Here is a 22,257-nt window from a genome sequence, read left to right as displayed (position 1 = left end):
AGCACAACTGCACTTGAACAGGTCAAATCGTACATTATCTATAACATACCATTTTGTAAACAACAAACAAGACATTTCATCCCAGAGTGAAAAACGCGAGTGGTTTCTTAAAGGGAAATCCACCTACACTTTGAACTATGTCACTACAGATCTTTTTTTTTTGTTTGTTTAAACAGAGCTACGTTTAAAAAGAGTGCTGATGTTTTCACTTTAAACACTAATTATTCTGCATCTAAATAATCAGCAGAACAAAAAACTAGATAAAAAAAAAACAAAGAAAATCATAATATTGGAAACTACTACATCTCACAAACATGTAGCCCAGTATATATATATATATATATATATATATTTTTGAAAATAAACGTTATTTAAATTAAAGGTGCAACATGTAACAATTCTGGCTGGGGGTCCGTCACCTGCTCGTCTCCATGGAGATTACTATCTGGCGTTACAGGTGTTTTTATTGGTCAAAAATACCTCGACAAGAATTATTTTTTACCGTCAGAAGGCTTGCCTCGCCACAGATCTGACCTGTAACTTGGCCTGTTGCGTCACCTGTTTGTTTTCGTGGAGACGGATACGTTTAAATGTCGTATTGTGGAACACTACAGGCCAAGCAACAACATCGCCATGGAGACAAGCAGCTGGCAGACCCTTTTTGCACCTTTAAAGTAGAACACTGATCACGTGAATGTCAGATAAGCTACGTTTGTTACTTATGCAGACTAAATTGAAATGTCATGATTTTATCTCATTTAAAAGGCATGTAACCTAACTATCTTACTCTTTTAAATCACCCGGAATCGACTGAAATGCATCCTGTACAAAATATGTATTCACGTTTATCGACTTGCACGTGTTAAAATATAAAAAAAAGGACACAAATAAATGCTCTAACGATGACGACACCGTTGACATCTTCAAATACACGTTTAGACATATGCTATGGGACATATGTGCTAAATGTGCTCTCCTCGTACAGCACTAATATATCCACACATACATTACCAAAGCATTACTGCATTTTAGTTCAACTAAAGTAAGGCACTTTGAATGTTCAGCAGCTCGACCACCGCCGGCAAAGAGTTCCTACTGATTTGCATACAGTTCTCTCAAAGGGACGGTCCAGGATTTTGTCAGAGGTCAGTCCTTTCATACTGTTGTTGTTGTTGTTTACGCAGCAGCAAGAAGCAAAACTACAAGCTTGTCGTACGCATTTTGGTTTAAATGGCTTGATTGTGGTGCTAGAAACACAAAGGACAAACTGCAGGGACTAGAATACAAGCACCATTTGGTATTAAACACGTGCTAAATGTGTAAAATAAACATGCTACATTCATACTTAGGGTCGAATCGGATTTCTTTGGCCAAATGTGACTTGGATCAGCGTGAACATCCCCAATCTGATGATTTATTTAATTTTTTTACGCCTTTTTCTCTCTCAATCTTGAATCAAACGTTGTACTTTACACTGCCGTAATTCACACATTCATTTGCGTTCTTGGATGCAAATAACCCAAACCCTTATATTTTATAGTACAATATAACACTGCTCTCTCACTTAAATCCATGTGAACTACGGTACACTTCGATGCCCGTTGACAAAATGCTGGACCGTCTCTTCTTTCATGACCGACTTACTCGCAAAGTCTGGCGCGCACATGCTAAAAGATCAACGCCGGACCGAGACATTTAGATACGGCCGCGTCAACGCTACAATCATGCAACTCCGGCCCGTCCTCGCAGAAGGAAACCAGCACAGAATACAATCGAACAAAAATATACTATATAAGTCGATTCAACCGCCGCGGAGGGAACGTGGGCTCTGTAATAAAATAGAATATTCCCAAAAGAAAGCTTGGAATAAGAAAGGTTATTTACAATATGCCACCAGAGGAGTAACATTCGACGGGAACAAAGCCACCGGTGCATAGTTTAAAACGAAGAGCTGCAGAGAAAGGTTTTAATATGCAAGAAAAAAAAAGAAGATAATATTTCGACAGCTTTTACAAAACGAGACGTACAGTGGATCCTTCATTCAGATGCTGTGGAAACCGCTGCGGACAATGCGCTGTACACGTCATATACCATACGTTTATTCAAAGGCAAGAGTTGCAGAGTTAGAATGCTGTGGCGGGGGAAAAAACAAACACATTCAGCAGGTGCGAAAATATTAAAAAATGAAGATGCAATTATTGTGTAAAGTCAAACGACAAACGGCGTAATTCGTAATGTCGTCGAAACGTGCAGCACCGTTTGTAAAATACTGCAGTAGAGGAAGTGGTACCGGTCGGGCACAGCACTAAGACCCCTCCAAGACCCCGCTCATAAAAAAATATGCTTTATTTTGTCCATTTTGTCCTTTCAACGTCGCTTTTTGAGCCAAGTTTGGTCAGTTCATCTAAGAGGTGGGCAATAAATCAAAATGTAGATACTATTGTGCATGTTGTTTTGAAGATATGCATAAATTTGAGTCGTTTATAGTAAAAAATGCTACAAAAAGAGCTGTTTAGAAATAAAAATGACAATTTTATGTTGTAGACTTTCAGCCAAGGCTATAAAGTGATATTTCTGCACTTTTGTGATTGATTTTTCAGATGTTTCTGATCATTAAACCTCAGCTAATAAGAGAGGTTTGAACACATTTCTGTTGGATTGACATGACAGCGTCTGAATATGATGAGGAAATAAATTTTTGTCAAGTCTAATTTGGACAAGGAAATGTCTTTTTTTAATAGTTTGCCCCTGTTTATTAGACTCCTTCTTATGCCGTTGTAAAACATTGTCGTTTTTCAGGTCATAAATGTCGCTTGCTGCTTGATTAATACAATTTTCTAACACTCATTATTGCATTTTCCCCATAATAAACTGTATTAATCTGTATCAAAACCCCTCCTTCAATGTCATTTATAGTAACAAACCTTGGACATGTCACCAGATCATCTTATTCTAATGATACTGATGTCCAAAATCCCGCTGGTTCGACTCTTTGTAAATCGAACCTGGAACCCTCTCGCTGTGAGGTGATGCGGTCTTAATGCTACGCCCGACGGGTTTACATAAACATTTAGCTCCCCAAAGTGCTTCAGTCTGACAATACCTTGACCTCATACTCTGAGGAACAGTGCATAGTAGTGTATTCGTGAGGTATCCTGTACTGCAATACTCCTTAGGTTTTTCTTTTTGGTTGCGTTGCGACCGGGCTCGTTCCCCCCGGCGCCGCGCACTCACACGTAGATGCCTTCGGGGTTAAGGCCAGAGGTCAGCGGGCTGTGGAGCACCCGAAGGTGTCCGGACGCTGGCTGGGAGCCTGGAGGGCGCTTCAGGGAGCCAGTGAGCGGGATCAAATCTGCAAGAAACAAACAAAGAGACATGTGTGAGAACAGAACATGAGAAACGTATTTAACTGTGATTTTTATAAGATTCTGTTCAGCGTCTAGGGAAAAAACAGACTGAAACAGGCCCATGAACTGACAAACTGATAAAAGAATCCCAGGTATTTCAGAACTTGTTTGTAGAGAGTGGAACGACAGAGTTTGCAGTTTTTTTATGCAGAATAAGACAGGATATGTTGTTGTTTGTGGAGGAAATGAATATGATTTGCAATTTTAATTCTATTGCGATTATTTTGACCCTAGTGCAGAGATTTATGTTGAAATAATGAAAATAAATCAATGCAAAATGTACTTTCACAAATAAGAAATAGTAGCTAAATATACGTACTGAAAATACGTGTTTTGAGCGACAATTCGATTCAAGTTTAATACTGCACTGTATTAGTAATAGAAAACACTAATTAAAACTTCTAAAATGTGATCAAGAAATTAAGAACTAACAGTGACACGAACATAAAGCTGCATTAATCATCTGCTGCATTTCACACTGCAACATAAAGTAACTTCACGTATTCCAAGTATTCAGTATTCCGTACTCTGATTGAACCGCCAGGAATACGCTCTACAAAATACATGTTCACGGGTCAAAGTAAAACGTTATATGGTGACGTTAACTGCTACTCCTAAACCACTTCCTAAACTTCTACCACCACCACTGCTGCTTGTGCCACTAGTAAATAAGTAATAGTTCAAAAAAAAAGGAGAAAATTCCAACTGCAGCACCGCCCCCTGGTGGTTCGAGCCTCCACCAGGGGGCGGTGCTGCGCTCTGCAGAGAGGCGCTGATGCAGTAAATGTGCAGTCTCAGAAGACCTTGCAGATTTATACTCATGTGGAGGAAGGTTACAGAGAGGACATTGACACTCCATTTATCACTTATTTAAATTACCTTCATTAGAGTGAGGTCTAACACCGGCTCTACACTCCGTAATTGGGTGATAATGGCGCCGTGTCGGGGAGTAAAGAAAAGAACCGTTACAAGAGCGTTTTAAATGTCACTCCAAAACGAGATTTAAACCAAGATCAAGAGAATACATTGAACTGTTTTTTGTGGTCTTCTTAGAAACATCCTTTAATGTAATATTCATCACACAGCCTCATGTTTATAAGCTTCCATGTCCCCTGCTGTTATGATGCCACGGCTTGGGCATTTCCCCCGCATCAACCACGAGTTCAATAATACGTTTCTACTCAAAGTCGCAACATCAGCAGCAGTAAGACCAGCAGATCTCCTTAAAGTGTGCTGCGGCCGCACTGAATAAATGAAGAGCAAACATGAAAACGTAACACTCTCGAGCGCAGTAGCCGTCGTTTGATTCCGGCCCGCCAGAGGTTTTTAACGGCAACGTAACAACGACACGTTTCGCATTCCGAGCAGAGCAAATCCGCAGTTACAAAACACGTCTTCCCCCCAAAAACCACGACCACACAATAGTTTAGGCAGCACCAAAACCGCCGCGTCTATCGTGCGGTCGTGTCTCTGCAATCGCCGGTGTTTTGTTTACTGTCGGGCGGGTCTCCTCAAAGAAAACAAGAGGAGCCGGTGGTCCGACAAGCCCCCGAGGAGAAAGTCCTGAGCCTGCAAAAAGGGAGAGTGTTAAAAGAGGGGGAGGCAAGGGGGGGAAGGCAGGGGGGGTCCGGAGTGAATGCTGCTGGATCAGCTCGTGCCCAGAAGCTGCTGTTAATGTGCCGTAATGTCTAAAAACACACTAGAATCTGTGCGGGGAGTGGACATTTTGATCGTCCAGATACCGATATCCCAACGATTTTGTGGCAATCTATCAGAAATGGTACTTTAAAATGATGTTACTCGAGTAGAAGTGAAACGCAGCGACCCGAGTGAGTATTTAGGGAAAACTACTTTGAGATCTGAGTAACAGTTTGGACGTAAATTAATTTAAAAACGGACGTGTGAGTTAATGAAATAGGATGGACATTAAATAACGCACCGATTTAAGAATTAACTCCAAAATATAGACAGAAATATTGCAGAAGGTAACGTGTATGTAGTGCAAATGTTCAAATAAGATAGCATTGTAAAGCTTTTGCAACGATATAATAACTCACAGTATTGAGTATTGTCACTCCAAACACAATTTACTCGAAAAGTCAAAGTATGCTATAAGAAAAGTAGTTAAGTTACTCACTTAAATATAAGACAACTACACATCAAGTATCAACCAAAAAGTGAATAAACGGTCAGAAAATGTACCACAAAGTCAGTTCTTCCTGAAGCCTTTTTAAAGTGATTATTTATTTAGCATATCTCCTATTTTCTGTTCTGTATGATTTGTTTGTTAGATATTCTTTAAATTGACGGTTTTAATATTGTTCTGTGAAGCGTCTTTGCGTTTAAATAAAATAAATAAATTAAATAAATTAAATAAATTAAATAAAATAAATAAAATAAATAAAATAAATAAAATAAATAAAATAAATAAAATAAATAAAATAAATAAAATAAATAAAATAAATAAAATAAAATAAATGAATGAATAAAATGTATGACTATTTGCAATACTATCCATTTTCTCGATACACCTCCCTCTTCTAATAGACTCTCCTTTGATCCGCCTGTGATGCTTCTTTCCCCACCGTTCCAAATTTACCCTCTCACAAACAGGAGGATGAGTCACTTGCCATAATCTGTCTGGGAAGTACAAAAAGCGGCGCGCACCAATTACCCAGCGTGCGAGAAAAAAAAATCAAAACAGGGTCTCTCGTCACTTTCTCTGTGTGACGTCAGCTCCTGCCGTTGCCAAGCGATCTGAACGAGACGTACCCTGGATCCGGATCGAACGCAACACTCACTACACTGTACAGCCGCAATAGCTACACGTCTTGTACAATCGACCACAAGCGCCTTTGGAGGTCATATTTGTTGATACCGATACAGATACTCGACACCGATTTAACGTCACGGGTGAAGGCGAGTCGATAAATGTGTAGTATGTATAAATACAATCATAAAAAGGGTTCAAATAGGCTCTAAACACTTGAAACAGATGGATAAATCCAATCTGCTGCTTGTGGTGGAGAAAAGCAATGCCTTAAACGTCACATGTTGTTAAACGTCAATGAATGTAGAATGGATATCTGCAAAACAGCATCGATACCCACATTTTACCAAGTCAGTATTGATGTATTGATACTGCGATACTTCCATCCCGCTCTTAAACTCTGCTAAGTGAACCGTTTGCAGCAAGTACAAAAAGAAGTGTAATCTGTTGCCAGCATTTCTGCAAATATCATGTATCTGTACGGTTTACAATAGCTCTAGCCAGCTTACATTCACTTTTGAGTTTAGAATAAGGTTGCCAAATAATATGATTGATACCCAGATACTAAGAATGCTAAAAAGGATCAAAACACTCACTTTCCTTGTTTTCCTACTTTTAGCATGGTCTTGAACTAATATAAGACCACATGGAAGACAGTGTTGTATCATACATATGGCATTGAAATCTTAACTGAATATCATATAATAATATTATCGTATAATAATAATAATAATAATAATAATAATAATAATAATAATAATAATAATAATAATAATGTGGCGTGTGATGTGGTGACATTACCTATCCCCCGGCTGTTGGGGGCGCTCTCCTCGTCCGTGGGCTCGGCCGGCAGCACCGTCACTTTGGTGCCAGTCTGTCGGATGAACTGCTGCAGGTTCACTTGTCTCAGCTCCTTGGTCAACTGCTCCAGCTCCTGCTGCATGTCCTGAACAGGAGGAACTCAAGTTATGCTAATGAAACACTCTGACAAACATATTCTGACCAATGCTGAGCTGTTTTTGTCCGTCTCACCAGGTTCTAATTTAAATCATCAGGACATTTAGTCACCTATCTTCATTGGTTAAAGGTAAACTGGGAAGTACAGGGTCCATGACTAGACTAATTCTGTTTCTAATTCCCTTAAATGTTGTTTTCAGGGAGTTCTACTTCAAACAATTCCTGTATTTAGAACTCAGACAGTCACAAGCCTTTAGAGCCAATGTAGAAAATTCATTTAGGAGTGAGCGGGTCAAACTAAACTTAAGATTTTAATTTAGATAGACGCTTTTCAAGAATGCACTTTTGAAGATCCAAAGCAGAAGAGCTCAGTTAAAGAATGAGCTTGTAGATAACAGGGATATGCAAGGATGTGATTAGTGATGTCACGATGTGTTATAAGGAAAAAAACATCACGATTTAACGATTATTCACGATTATTGAGACTGAAACTAAACAGCGCAATCTTTCATTTTCTTTCCCATCATCTAACACAGCACTGTTCCTCAAGTTTGTAGCAGCTTTAATTGAACTTTCTGAAAGACAAAATATTGTATAAATATAATAATATTTCAATTTAAGTCTATTTTTTGGACGATAGATTCAACTGAAAATCATCCCGATATCGTTTTTTGGTTCTATAAAAACTTGTGAAGCAACCATCTTTTAGTTAAACCTATTCATTTTTTTCTCTTTTTACATATATAAAACAGAACATTGACATAAACCAAGGCACATATTGTCCAACGTAAACGTCTCATTTGCTCTAGAGTCTCTCAAAGTGGTACATTTTCAAATTAAGTCTGAAAGTGATTTTTATTCAAATCTGTTTCTAAATCACAGCATTATTTAGGCATTTAAAGATAAAATCAAGAGGAGTTAATAATCACATTTCACACAATAATCCTTAAAAGCTCAGGTACCCAACTTTTTCTTGTAAATTTAATTTCCCCTGATATATCAAAATGGTGCTGCACTCTGTACTTCAGTAATAAGTGGGTGAGTTTACTTGCAGTTCTAAAGCGCCTGAAAATTCATGCATACAAATATTAACACTGTGCCAAAGGGTTTGTGAGAGCCATGTGGGGCAGATTTAAGTGCACACTTCCTCCTCCTGCACTTTGAAGACCAGGTACCTGAGCTTTGAACACACGTGTTTGAGCTCTGGCCGAGTGTCACACCTGAAGCTTCTTACTGCTCTGTCCGAGTGAGCGGTCCAGTGCTCGGCAGCTGCCCTCCAGCTGCACCGCTTGTCTCTCCTGGGCTTTGAGCTCTGTTTTCACCCGAAGAACCTGAGCCCGGGCCTCAGCCGCCGTCACCCACTGGGTCTCCTGTCGCTCTCTCTGCACTCGCTCCTCCTCCAGACCCGCCTCCACACCCTTACAGAAAGAGCAAAACATTGAAAAATGTGATGATTGGATGCAAATGATGAAAATGTTAAGGACATTATGGACAAACTTGCTAATTTCTCTTTGAGCACAGATTTTCTTCCTCCTCGTCTCTGAAACCCCTTTTTTCTCATTTCTGTATAAAGTTGTCTTTTTATAGATTCCAAACTTTACATGGAAAATTCCGTACATGCCATTTTTGGGGGGCTTAGTAAATTTTTATTTGTAGGGAATTTATGTGAGCAGCAGAAATGAGAAAACATGGCGTGAGTGAGCAGGAGCTTGTTGAACTGCCTTTTCACAGATGCTGTTTACTCACACTTCTCTGTTACGCAGCTGTTTTTTGTGAGAACTCCTAAAATTGGCTTTCCCCAATGCCGCACCACGCCAACTTTATTACATCCCCTACAACAAATGGTTTACAAACTCTTGAATATCTCCAAAGCTTTGCCTCATACTCCGATTACGGTCAGCCCTACTCGGGTACTAGGCAAATAAACCTCTTTACAATTATATAATCAATTATTTCTATTCTATTTTATTGCTTTAATGATATCAATCCAAAATCATCTAAAACATTTAATTTGTGCTTTTAAATCTGAAACCATAAGTGCTCCTGGTCACACCGTACCTGCACCATGGCCAGCTTCTCCTCGATCTCCTGCTCAGCGCTCTGCAGACGCATGCGCAGCTCCTGCAGTCGCTCCTCCAGCTGCCTCTCGCTCTCCAGCTCGATCTGCAGCTCCGTGGCCCAGAACTCCTCCTCCTCCATCTCCACCTCATTTTTCCTCAGATGTTTCTCCAGCCTCAGGATCTCCTCCATCAGCCCTACTCCATTACACAGGTCCCCGGCGCTTCTGGCTGACCTCCGCCCATTGTCCCACAGGTGCAGCTCGGACTCATACGCACCCAGTTTCCTCTCAAGAACGTTCAAAGTGTCTCGTTGAAGGCCCACTAGTCTGACCAGGTCCTCCATGCGACAGGCCCAAAGGCTCGGAGACGCCGTGCCCATAGCCGGGACAGTGTGATGGTGATGACCTCCTCCATTTCCGTTTAAATATCTCCGTTTGGCTTCTCCCTCCCCCAGAGGAGCCCCACTCAGAATGTCCCGGAGACTCCTGGGAGTCCCGGTGAACGTCAAAGACTTGCGCCGCGGCTCTCGGCGACGCAAGGAGTGGTCGTTGTTGGGATGTCGGAGTTTGGCGAGCGGGGGGAGGCTCTGGCGGTGCAGTCCTCTCTCGGGGCCTCTCAGCGGGGGGCCTTCGGACGGGGGCCGCTCGGTCAGGGAGGGGCCGGTGCGGTGCAGGATGAGCTGGACGTCGCCCGCGTACTGGCCCCACGTGTTCAGAGAGGCCACGGGGCTCTCGTTAGGGGCCAAGTGACGCTCGGTGTCCCGCCATTTCTCCACCAAAGTGTATCTGCCAGTGCGGCCTGCGGAACAGAGAGCAGCAGACGGATAAACGGGGCAAAGGAACAGCTTGAATTGATGTGTGGCTCGAACGAGGTGACGTGCTACTCTCAGTGACATGGCAAAGATCAATCCAAATGTTTTTCCTTGTGTCGATAAATCACAATCTTATATTCAGTTTGATTTTTCTTATTAAAAGCAAATAAATCTGGCTTTCTATCTTGTTCTCATGAGCAAAAGCACGATGCACTTTACCCTCTCATGCACTTTCTAGTTGTTGTTCTTAATGTTTATGTGGCAAGAGCAATTTCCCCCAAGGGACGATATATTCTATTGCTATTATCTTATATACAAGAGAGGCTTTTCATTTGTGTCATTTAATACAGAAATAATATAAAATGTACTCCAAAGTTCCAGCCCTGCTCCAAACCACATGCTTTTATTCCCATGATTGGCTGTACATTCACAATAAAGCCCCGAGTCGATCACTGATGATTTGAAACGATTGGATCTCAATTGGATAAAAATCGGATGAATTGCACAGCCCTAATCGAAGGTGTGGAGTGGAAACCAGAACTAGCAAATGAAATACTGTAAAAGAAGAACGTGATGATACGGTCCATCGGCGCTATACAGCGTTTCAATCAATCGATCGGACGATAATCCTTTTTTCCCAGTCCCCGTCTCATTTAAACACTAAAGTAAGCGCGGGTATCGATTGCAACGTGACTCTAGCAGACTTATAATGCGTAGTGAAGGTAAATTAAGAGCTACTTAAAGTACACGCGCAGGGAAAACATAGGAAACTTCATCAGGCTTATCGCGAGGTGGCATTTTATCATGTCTCACACGCATATATACGTCGACTGAAGCACGTCACGTTCAACCCAAGACATAATATGGTTGAATTGTTTGAGGAATAATCTGTGGGAAAACGTGTGATGAAGAGCCACACGCAGCAGATGTCTTGCCCGCTCCAAACAGAACAGGCAGAGGAGGGTCTCGGTGTGGAGTTTGGCAGGACGGGGGGGATGAGTCACTCTTTCCCTCCGTTTTCTCTCCTCCTCCGGCTCTGTGTGGGGAGTGATGTCAACCCGAGCCGCTCTGGTCTCCTCGTAATGCCATAATGGTGTCTTTTATTGAGCCCCGTGCAATCTCTGGGTGTAATTCACGCCCTGGACATTTCAATCACCATTTCAATACTAATGCCAAGGCTGGATGCGTGCTGCAGAGTTTGATACCACAGCGATGATGAAAAACATTATTTTTTCAACACTAAATCATTATGATGTTGTTTGTATTATCATGTGGTCTTATACTAGTTCTGTAAGAAATCAAGACTATTCTAAAACTATTCAGGAAAAAGTCAAAATGTGTCGTGTTTACTGTACATATGTATTTTAATATCGATACAAGTTTTAGTATTGATTAGTGTCTGGGTATCGATTTCTTTGACAACTAGACTTTTACAGGTAATGGACTTTTTAAAACATCACTTAAATATTATTAAGTATAAAAACTGTGGGCGTAATATGTGAATTAAGAAGCAACGTTGAATGTCTAGAAAAGGCGCTTGACTTTTTGTTTGTGGAGTAAATACATAAACACATTACAAATACAAATACATTAACACAACTTTGACATTGTGACATTCCAATTTCAACTATCAAAAGTATAAGTCATAAATAAATACGGCTTTTAACCTTGCTCTCTTAATAGTGTCAATTAACGCAAAAGTAAGTGTCATTTAACGCCAAAAAATTGTCCTTAAAAGTATGAACTCTGCTCCGAAGCTCATGTTTTAACCGGCTGTAATTAAAAAGCACCAGGCCGGTCACTGACAATATGAAATAACTGAATTAACTGCCCCAGAATAACTGCCTAACCCCATTATAAAGCCTTGAGCCTTCCCTCAGACTCACCTATGGCCTGGGCCAGTGCGATGACCACTTCCTGACAGGTGGTGGCCTCGGTCACTCCGCACACGACCCTCTGGACTCCATCCACCCACACCTTGAGCTCCATGCTGGGTCAGAGCAGACCTCGCCACACTGACGGCCCGGACATGGTCGACGCTGCAACGGGGCCCTCCGGCAGCTTGGGCCAACAGGAAACAAGAGCAAAAACAGGATGCGGTTAGTCAGGATATGCTTAAGAAGACCGTTATGTGAGACTGGGCTGGACATAACGAGAGACTGAACAGAGAATGTGTGTCACTGCGAGAAGGAACAGCGATGTTAGGGGATGTGGGGTGACTTTTGTAGACATTTGCTACTTAAGATGCCTTTACACACACATACATACATATTTTCAGGGTATCTCAGTAACAATATTCTGACAATAATGTGCCAAAACTGTCTGTAAATGTCTTGGTTGAGGCTCAAGTTTAGCACAAAACATGAATGGACCAGAAAATGAACCACAAAAGGGCAGACATATCACTTTGTAGCCTACATTAGACATGCCTGTCTCTTTTTGTTGTAGTTTTTAATAGTTTTAATTATAAAAGATACACTCGATATTCTACTTTTGCATGTTGCCAAACAGCAATTGCAATATTATATATTTTTTCAATATATCTCCTCTAGACCCACATCATCAACATTGGGACTAAACAGACAAAATCTATGGCTAAACCGGGACAAGACCTAATCAAGGACTAGAGACCAAGACAAAACCCAAGTCTACATCAGGATTTAATTAGACTCAAGTGCGAAAACATCCTTAAATGTATAATTATGTAGGATTAATGAAGATAAGTTTGTTATCTTAAGTTTGGGACCACACCCCTTTCACGCCCCTTTCAGCCTCCAGGTCACACACGTGGCGGTAATGCAACACTTGGATGCCAACCGCCATAAAACAACAACAACACCAACAACAACAACAACATGGAGGCTTAAAAGAGTGTTCGTCACTTCGTGCTTCTCCCGCCCACCTTTTTTTAATCATTGTAATTATTTGTTTATAAGAGTTTTTCTATAAAGAGTGTTTTTTAAAGCTTCCTATAAGTTATCTGTTCTTTTACTTCTGTACCGACTTGCGTTGCAACACTGAAAATTGCCCATTGTGTGGAAAAATAAAGTCTATCTTAAATTATCTTATCTTATTCTAATTCATCTCCTAGACAGGGGTATCGAGGCCCAGGAGCCCTCATCTCCAGGAGCCCCAAAACGGCATCCATTTCTATACATTTGTGTTGTTCATGTTTCTCGTTTGCCAATAAACACTTTGCATCACCATATTTGGGGTTGTGGTCCTCGCTAGTGAACAAAACATAACCAGCTTTGCCTTTCACCTTTAATTTGAAGGCTTGGATTAGGGCTGCTGTTCACTGCAGGCACACTAGGGCTTTAGTCTCGTAAAGAAAACATGGTCACCTAAAGACATGGCTTGTAAATCGATTCATTGACTAAAAAGGGGCCTGGCGCTGGCAAAAGCTCTCAGCATTATTAGTGCGAGAACGACGATGTGTACAGATGTAAACAGCATCTTCATACGTGAAAACCATGTTCAGTCGCTCTAAAAACTCACTCCCCAGTGTGTTCTCCTTCCTGCTGTGGTCCGTATAAACCCTTATAATCCTAGTAAAAGTATTAGTCGACTAAGAACATGTGATTGGCACTGATAAGTAAAGGATGTGATGCCAACAGATAGATGATTCACAGAGAAGTTCCCATTGCTTGCATCGAGTTGAAAATAAGCCTTTATACATGTTAAGAACTTCCACTAAATGGAAACATTACGCCGCAGTTAGAAGCTGAGAAAGGTCGATTTCTCAAAACTCTGAGATTTACCTGTGTGCAGAAAAGGCTGCTCAGTGGGGAGAGCTTGTTTTGTTCCTCTCTTCTATGAATAGTTACACGACGGTTGGAGGCGCAGAGGGAAGGTGCCAGCAGACATTCCCTGCTCTAGATTAGCTTTTGTTCAAAGAAACACAAACACAGGAGCTGGTAAACAAATACGAGTCACAAATAGATGCAGCAATCCGCACAAAGGAGTTATTAAAGCACCTCAATGCAACATGCAGTGATCAAACATTGTAAAGTGACCTAAATACAAATATGTCATTGATGTGGCAAACGTATACCGTATTTTTCAGACTATAAATCGCACCGGAGTATTAGTCGCACCAGCCAAAAAATGCCTAATAGAGAAGAAAAAAACATATATTAGAGCCTCGGTAGCGGCGATGATGGCTCTCGCCTCCTGTGCGACCGCCTTCCCGCCCGTCCATTTTTTCTGCTGCGTTTTGCGGCATACCAAACAAAGCTCAGTAATTCACAGTTGATGATTGCGTCGTTTGCGATTCAAATAGTAGTTTGTCCTTACAAAATGCAAGATTGGGCTGACACAAGACCTGACGCAGACCTGAGCAGGGAGAAAGAGAGAGAGCCTCGCTGACCCGTGACTTCTCATTGATGTTCACGGGGTCAAAAATATCCGAGTTATGTCAGAAAGTATAAAGTCTAAAGAATAAAGTCAAAATAATTAAAAGTCTAAAGAATAAAGCCTAAAGAATAAAGTCTAAAGAATAAAGTCTAAAGAATAATAATGCTAATGCTAATGCTAATGCTAAGAATGCGGCACGAGAGGATATGTCCCTTCAAAACAAAAAGCGGAAGGGGAAGTGAAGGCATTCATTGCAATATATTAAGTCATTCCTAGTTGTTAAACGTAACCGTGCAGAAAAATGCCAAGGTGAAGAGTTAAAGTGCCCATGACAGGTTGGACTAATCATTGAACTAAAATGCAGTTCAGATAAATATATTTGAAATTTTGATGAAAAATTATAAAAATGTTTTCCCAGAATAGCTCATATTTAAAAGTTTATAATTTCACTTCCTGTTTGTAATTTATGACATCACAGTAGGAAATGACCCTGCAAACACAAGGAAAAAACAAATCAATTTTTTTTAGGACCTTTATTTTGTTGAATTAATGTTTAGAGAGTCAAAAAAACTTGTTTCTTTTGTGTAAATTATGCATAAACTTGCAAGTGTGCCTGTCACTTCCTGTCATTTCCTACAGATTTTTCAACGTATTCTCTGCAAATACCTGCTCGATTGGTGTCAAAGTATAATTTACATGTACGACAGGAATAAATACAGTAAATAAAGTCAAAATTAGAACATCATCAAAAACCTGTCACAGACACTTTAAAGTAGAAACACTTTTGAGGTTGTAACTTGTGAACCTACGAAAACGAGGCTTATTTTATTGTTGTGACAGGAAGGGCATCCAACAAACACACGAAAAGACAACATATTAAATAGCTTGTGCAAGAATTCTGTTATTTGGTAACACGTAACACCAGGAGGACACGCTGGAAGAAGAGATATTATATGTCAATGGCTAAATAATGGCTAAATAACTATCACATACAGAGGGGAAAATTCACCGTAACACAAGCTTATTCCCGCTCTTCAACCGCGATACTTTCTTGGCGCAAACGTGAAGGTTAACTGTTGCCACGGTAGATAGGTTTATAATACAATCTTCGGCAGGCGGGATTCCTCAGACCTGCTTCAAGGGCACGCTGAATGAATGGCAGCTTTCCAGATGCGTATCGGGCCTAACCTTCCCCGCACCTATCCACCGAAGTCAAAAGGTCCCTTTGTTCACAGCCCCCCGCTCTATTACACCTCCCCCCCAGCTTCACAAAGTCATCCGGCCGACTATTCCTTCAATACTTGTGCTGGGAAAGACATCAGCAGCAGCAGCACCGCAAAGTCAAATGTGCAAAAAAACTCAAACCATTTCTATATTTAAAAGTGAGTTAGGAAAAAAAGCATCTTCACTAGTTTCAAGTGAGAAAAAAAGGCAAGAAATGACACGCAGATGTTCCAGTTACACGTAGTTCCTAGAATTGCGTGATAAAACTTCGAAGTATCGTAATAATAATATTTTCACTACTTCAACTGTTTCTACCTCGGTATCCAGCACCAAACTATACCTAAACCAGCATATAATCGTGGATAACGTGTAATAAACTGTTCAAATGTAGCAAAATGGATTAAAATAACTTCCAAAATATACAATTTCAGGACTACAAATGGTTTCTTCACGTTCTTCAACTGTCCCATCGATTCTGAACCATTATTTACCCAGAGTAAATGTTTATCTCCTTGGCCTTGATAACCCCATTGGTCATTGGTTAATTCTTTGCTCACCGGATGCAGTCTATCTCCTTATTTACACACAAAAGCTGAAACGTACTTACTGCGCGATCCGTCTTCGCCCGTTCCTCCTCGTCCTGATCCCTCTGTTCTTGGCGCGTTTTCACAGCTGCTCGGAAAAAGTCTCGTCCTCCGCATAGACGGCCCTTAAATGGCATCAGCGGCTGGGGAAGACGACAAAAGAAAAAGTGGTGAGATCAAAACAAACGGCCCCAAACACTGTCACGTTTCTGCACGAGAACTCTTTCAGACGAGGACGGACAAAAATGGAGAGTTTTGATGCAAACCAGGCCCAGATCACCAGAGGAAACGTTCTGTTACAAAGGAACGAGGGCACAATGGCTTATGCTTATGTAACCGCGTATAAAAGAAATGACTTGGCGCCGATTACGGAACAATCACACAGTTTGTAACAGTTCGCTTGAATATTAAGTGGAATTGCCTGTATTCTGGAGCTTATTACCCGTTTGATGAATGTTCAATTGAATTTTAGTTTATTAATAGATATGAAGCCGGTAAGCTAGACGAATGCAATACAAGGGCAAAAAAAGAGGGTTAAACCAGACCCGAACTAACCTAAACCAGAGCTGGACTAACGAAGCACAGTTCACAGTTTGCTCTATGTGGGACCCCAGAGACTGGCCTTATGAATATTGCATTAGCTGATACAATAATGCAGATCCAGGCTAAAGTATCCGACGCTGCTCAAACAGAACTGAGCAACAGTGAAAACAAACATAGTGGAGGCTGAAACCTTCAGAACAGACACGTTATTCCCAGTATGAAAGATTCACCGTAAGTAAAAAAGATAAGATAAGATAAACCTTTGTTTGTCCCACAATGGGGAAATTTAAATGTTGCAACACAGATTAGGCACAGAAACAGATTAGGCACAGAAGTATAACAATATATATATATATAAATATATATACATATATATATATATATTTATATATATATATATTTTTATACGGTTTACTTATCTATTTTATTTTATTTTATTTCCCCCCTCCCTTCCCTATTAAGATAGGAGAGGAGTTTTGTTAATATGAGTTTTTTTGTTTTGTTCATAAGAGTTCTATTGAGAGTGTGTTTTGAAACTTCTATAATCTGTCCTTTCCTCCTGTTCTACTGCGTTGTAACAACCAAATTTCCCCATGTGTGGATATTAAAGGTTTACCTTATCTTATCTTATCTCTTATCTTATCTTAATTAAAACTAACAATAACAACAGATAAGTTAGAAAAAAACTCTTTGAAAAAAAACCTCATCATGATATTATGTCACAGTATTGCACATGATTATGACAGTACTGCGCATGATTATGACAGTACTGCGCATGATTATGACAGTACTGCACATGATTATGACAGTATTGCGCATGATTACGACAGCACTGCATATGATAGTACTGTATATGATTATGACAGTACTGTATATGATTATGACAGTACAGCACATGATTATGACAGTACAGCACATGATTATGACAGTACTGCGCATGATTATGACAGTATTGCGCATGATTATGACAGTACAGCACATGATTATGACAGTACAGCACATGATTATGACAGTACTGCGCATGATTATGACAGTATTGCGCATGATTACGACAGCACTGCATATGATAGTACTGTATATGATTATGACAGTACTGTATATGATTATGACAGTACAGCACATGATTATGACAGTACATCACATGATTATGACAGTACAGCACATGATTATGACAGTACAGCACATGATTATGACAGTACTGCGCATGATTATGACAGTATTGCGCATGATTATGACAGTACAGCACATGATTATGACAGTACTGCACATGATTATGACAGTACTGCACATGATTATGACAGTATTGCGCATGATTATGACAGTATTGCGCATGATTATGACAGTACTGCACATGATTATGACAGTACAGCACATGATTATGACAGTATTGCATATGATTATGACAGTATTGCACATGATTATGACAGTATTGCACATGATTATGACAGTACTGCACATGATTATGACAGTATTGCACATGATTATGACAGTACTGTGCATGATTATGACAGTATTGCATATGATTATGACAGTATTGCATATGATTATGACAGCACTGCATATGACAGTACTGGACATAATTATGACAGTATTGCACATGATTATGACAGCACTGCACATGATTATGACAGCACTGCACATGATTATGACAGCACTGCATATGACAGTGCTGCACATGATTATGACAGTATTGCACATGATTATGACAGCACTGCATATGATTATGACAGCACTGCATATGACAGTGCTGCACATGATTATGACAGTATTGCACATGATTATGACAGCACTGCACATGATTATGACAGCACTGCATATGACAGTGCTGCACATGATTATGACAGTATTGCACATGATTATGACAGCACTGCACATGATTATGACAGCACTGCACATGATTATGACAGCACTGCATATGACAGTGCTGCACATGATTATGACAGTATTGCACATGATTATGACAGCACTGCACATGATTATGACAGCACTGTATATGACAGTGCTGCACATGATTATGACAGTATTGCACATGATTATGACAGTATTGCTCATGATTATGACAGCACTGCACATGATTATGACAGCACTGCATATGACAGTGCTGCACATGATTATGACAGTACTGCAAATGATTATGACAGTACTGCACATGATTATGACAGCACTGCACATGATTATGACAGCACTGCATATGACAGTGCTGCACATGATTATGACAGTATTGCACATGATTATGACAGCACTGCACATGATTATGACAGCACTGCATATGACAGTGCTGCACATGATTATGACAGTATTGCACATGATTATGACAGTATTGCACATGATTATGACAGCACTGCACATGATTATGACAGCACTGTATATGACAGTGCTGCACATGATTATGACAGTATTGCACATGATTATGACAGTATTGCACATGATTATGACAGCACTGCACATGATTATGACAGCACTGCATATGACAGTACTGCACATGATTATGACAGTACTGCACATGATTATGACAGCACTGCACATGATTATGACAGCACTGCATATGACAGTGCTGCACATGATTATGACAGTATTGCACATGATTATGACAGCACTGCACATGATTATGACAGCACTGCATATGACAGTGCTGCACATGATTATGACAGTATTGCACATGATTATGACAGTATTGCACATGATTATGACAGCACTGCATATGACAGTGCTGTATATGATTATGACAGTACTGTATATGATTATGACAGTACAGCACATGATTATGACAGTACAGCACATGATTATGACAGTACTGCGCATGATTATGACAGTATTGCGCATGATTATGACAGTACAGCACATGATTATGACAGTACAGCACATGATTATGACAGTACTGCGCATGATTATGACAGTATTGCGCATGATTATGACAGTACAGCACATGATTATGACAGTACTGCACATGATTATGACAGTACTGCACATGATTATGACAGTATTGCGCATGATTATGACAGTATTGCGCATGATTATGACAGTACTGCACATGATTATGACAGTACAGCACATGATTATGACAGTATTGCATATGATTATGACAGTATTGCACATGATTATGACAGTATTGCACATGATTATGACAGTACTGCACATGATTATGACAGTATTGCACATGATTATGACAGTACTGTGCATGATTATGACAGTATTGCATATGATTATGACAGTATTGCTCATGATTATGACAGCACTGCATATGACAGTACTGGACATAATTATGACAGTATTGCACATGATTATGACAGCACTGCACATGATTATGACAGCACTGCACATGATTATGACAGCACTGCATATGACAGTGCTGCACATGATTATGACAGTATTGCACATGATTATGACAGCACTGCATATGATTATGACAGCACTGCATATGACAGTGCTGCACATGATTATGACAGTATTGCACATGATTATGACAGCACTGCACATGATTATGACAGCACTGCATATGACAGTGCTGCACATGATTATGACAGTATTGCACATGATTATGACAGCACTGCACATGATTATGACAGCACTGCATATGACAGTGCTGCACATGATTATGACAGTATTGCACATGATTATGACAGCACTGCACATGATTATGACAGCACTGCACATGATTATGACAGCACTGCATATGACAGTGCTGCACATGATTATGACAGTATTGCACATGATTATGACAGCACTGCACATGATTATGACAGCACTGTATATGACAGTGCTGCACATGATTATGACAGTATTGCACATGATTATGACAGTATTGCACATGATTATGACAGCACTGCACATGATTATGACAGCACTGCATGACAGTGCTGCACATGATTATGACAGTACTGCACATGATTATGACAGTACTGCACATGATTATGACAGCACTGCACATGATTATGACAGCACTGCATATGACAGTGCTGCACATGATTATGACAGTATTGCACATGATTATGACAGCACTGCACATGATTATGACAGCACTGTATATGACAGTGCTGCACATGATTATGACAGTATTGCACATGATTATGACAGTATTGCACATGATTATGACAGCACTGCACATGATTATGACAGCACTGCATATGACAGTACTGCACATGATTATGACAGTACTGCACATGATTATGACAGCACTGCACATGATTATGACAGCACTGCATATGACAGTGCTGCACATGATTATGACAGTATTGCACATGATTATGACAGCACTGCACATGATTATGACAGCACTGCATATGACAGTGCTGCACATGATTATGACAGTATTGCACATGATTATGACAGCACTGCACATGATTATGACAGCACTGCACATGATTATGACAGCACTGTATATGACAGTGCTGCACATGATTATGACAGTATTGCACATGATTATGACAGTATTGCACATGATTATGACAGCACTGCATATGACAGTGCTGCACATGATTATGACAGTATTGCACATGATTATGACAGCACTGCACATGATTATGACAGCACTGCATATGACAGTGCTGCACATGATTATGACAGTATTGCACATGATTATGACAGCACTGCATATGACAGTGCTGCACATGATTATGACAGTATTGCACATGATTATGACAGCACTGCACATGATTATGACAGCACTGCATATGACAGTGCTGCACATGATTATGACAGTATTGCACATGATTATGACAGCACTGCACATGATTATGACAGTATTGCACATGATTATGACAGTATTGCACATGATTATGACAGCACTGCATATGACAGTGCTGCACATGATTATGACAGTATTGCACATGATTATGACAGTATTGCACATGAATATGACAGCACTGCATATGACAGTGCTGCACATGATTATGACAGTATTGCACATGATTATGACAGCACTGTATATGACAGTGCTGCACATGATTATGACAGCACTGCACATGATTATGACAGCACTGCACATGATTATGACAGCACTGTATATGACAGTGCTGCACATGATTATGACAGTATTGCACATGATTGACAGTATTGCACATGATTATGACAGCACTGCATATGACAGTGCTGCACATGATTATGACAGTATTGCACATGATTATGACAGCACTGCACATGATTATGACAGCACTGCATATGACAGTGCTGCACATGATTATGAAGCTGAATGACACATCAGTTCAGTTTCATTCACGCACTAAAGCGACAACGCTCTTCAGGTCGTGTTTTAGCGTCATGTTGCTAATAGCTTTCCTGCTGATTTTTCATTTCCAGATTCAGCATCAGATTAATGGTACTTTATTTATCCGGCCAATTAATTAAAATAAAACAGTCTAACATCGCAATCACATGACAAAACCTAAATGAAACCAGCTCTGGGCAATGAATGGATGTGGCTGGGCTTTTTAAATGGAGAGATCCACATCTAAGACATGTGGTTTAGAATGGAGTTCAGACTTAATGAGCACAGATTAAAAGTCTGTATCATTTGTGTTTATTTTGTTTTAGAAAAGACAAAATATAA

At 40.2% G+C, this 22,257-nt stretch overlaps 1 protein-coding gene across 2 annotated transcripts; it reads right to left on the bottom strand.

Annotated features, from left to right (window-relative positions):
* Positions 1–3,196: 3,196 nt before the first annotated feature.
* rassf8a (Ras association domain family member 8a) lies at positions 3,197–16,211 on the bottom strand. Of its 2 annotated transcripts, XM_072434528.1 has the most exons (7): positions 16,193–16,211; positions 13,767–13,889; positions 11,892–12,066; positions 9,193–9,992; positions 8,369–8,552; positions 6,979–7,123; positions 3,197–3,352 (listed from the first exon to the last, which is right to left on the bottom strand). In XM_072434528.1, the coding sequence occupies exons 3-7, from the start codon at positions 11,992–11,994 to the stop codon at positions 3,253–3,255; spliced, it is 1,332 nt and encodes a 443-aa protein (XP_072290629.1). In that variant the 5' UTR covers positions 11,995–12,066; positions 13,767–13,889; positions 16,193–16,211; the 3' UTR covers positions 3,197–3,252. The 2 variants fall into 2 exon arrangements, with proteins under 2 accessions (XP_072290629.1, XP_072290628.1); XM_072434527.1 differs by lacking the exon at positions 16,193–16,211 and having other exon boundaries at positions 8,355–8,552.
* Positions 16,212–22,257: the final 6,046 nt, after the last annotated feature.

This window comes from Eucyclogobius newberryi, unplaced genomic scaffold (assembly GCF_026437365.1).
Source record: "Eucyclogobius newberryi isolate DKJ021-1_F unplaced genomic scaffold, fEucNew1.0.hap1 SCAF_7, whole genome shotgun sequence".
NCBI classification, from domain to species: Eukaryota; Metazoa; Chordata; class Actinopteri; order Gobiiformes; family Gobiidae; genus Eucyclogobius; species Eucyclogobius newberryi.
Note: the sequence above shows the minus strand (reverse complement) of the source record. Positions and strands in the feature narration are given on the sequence as shown.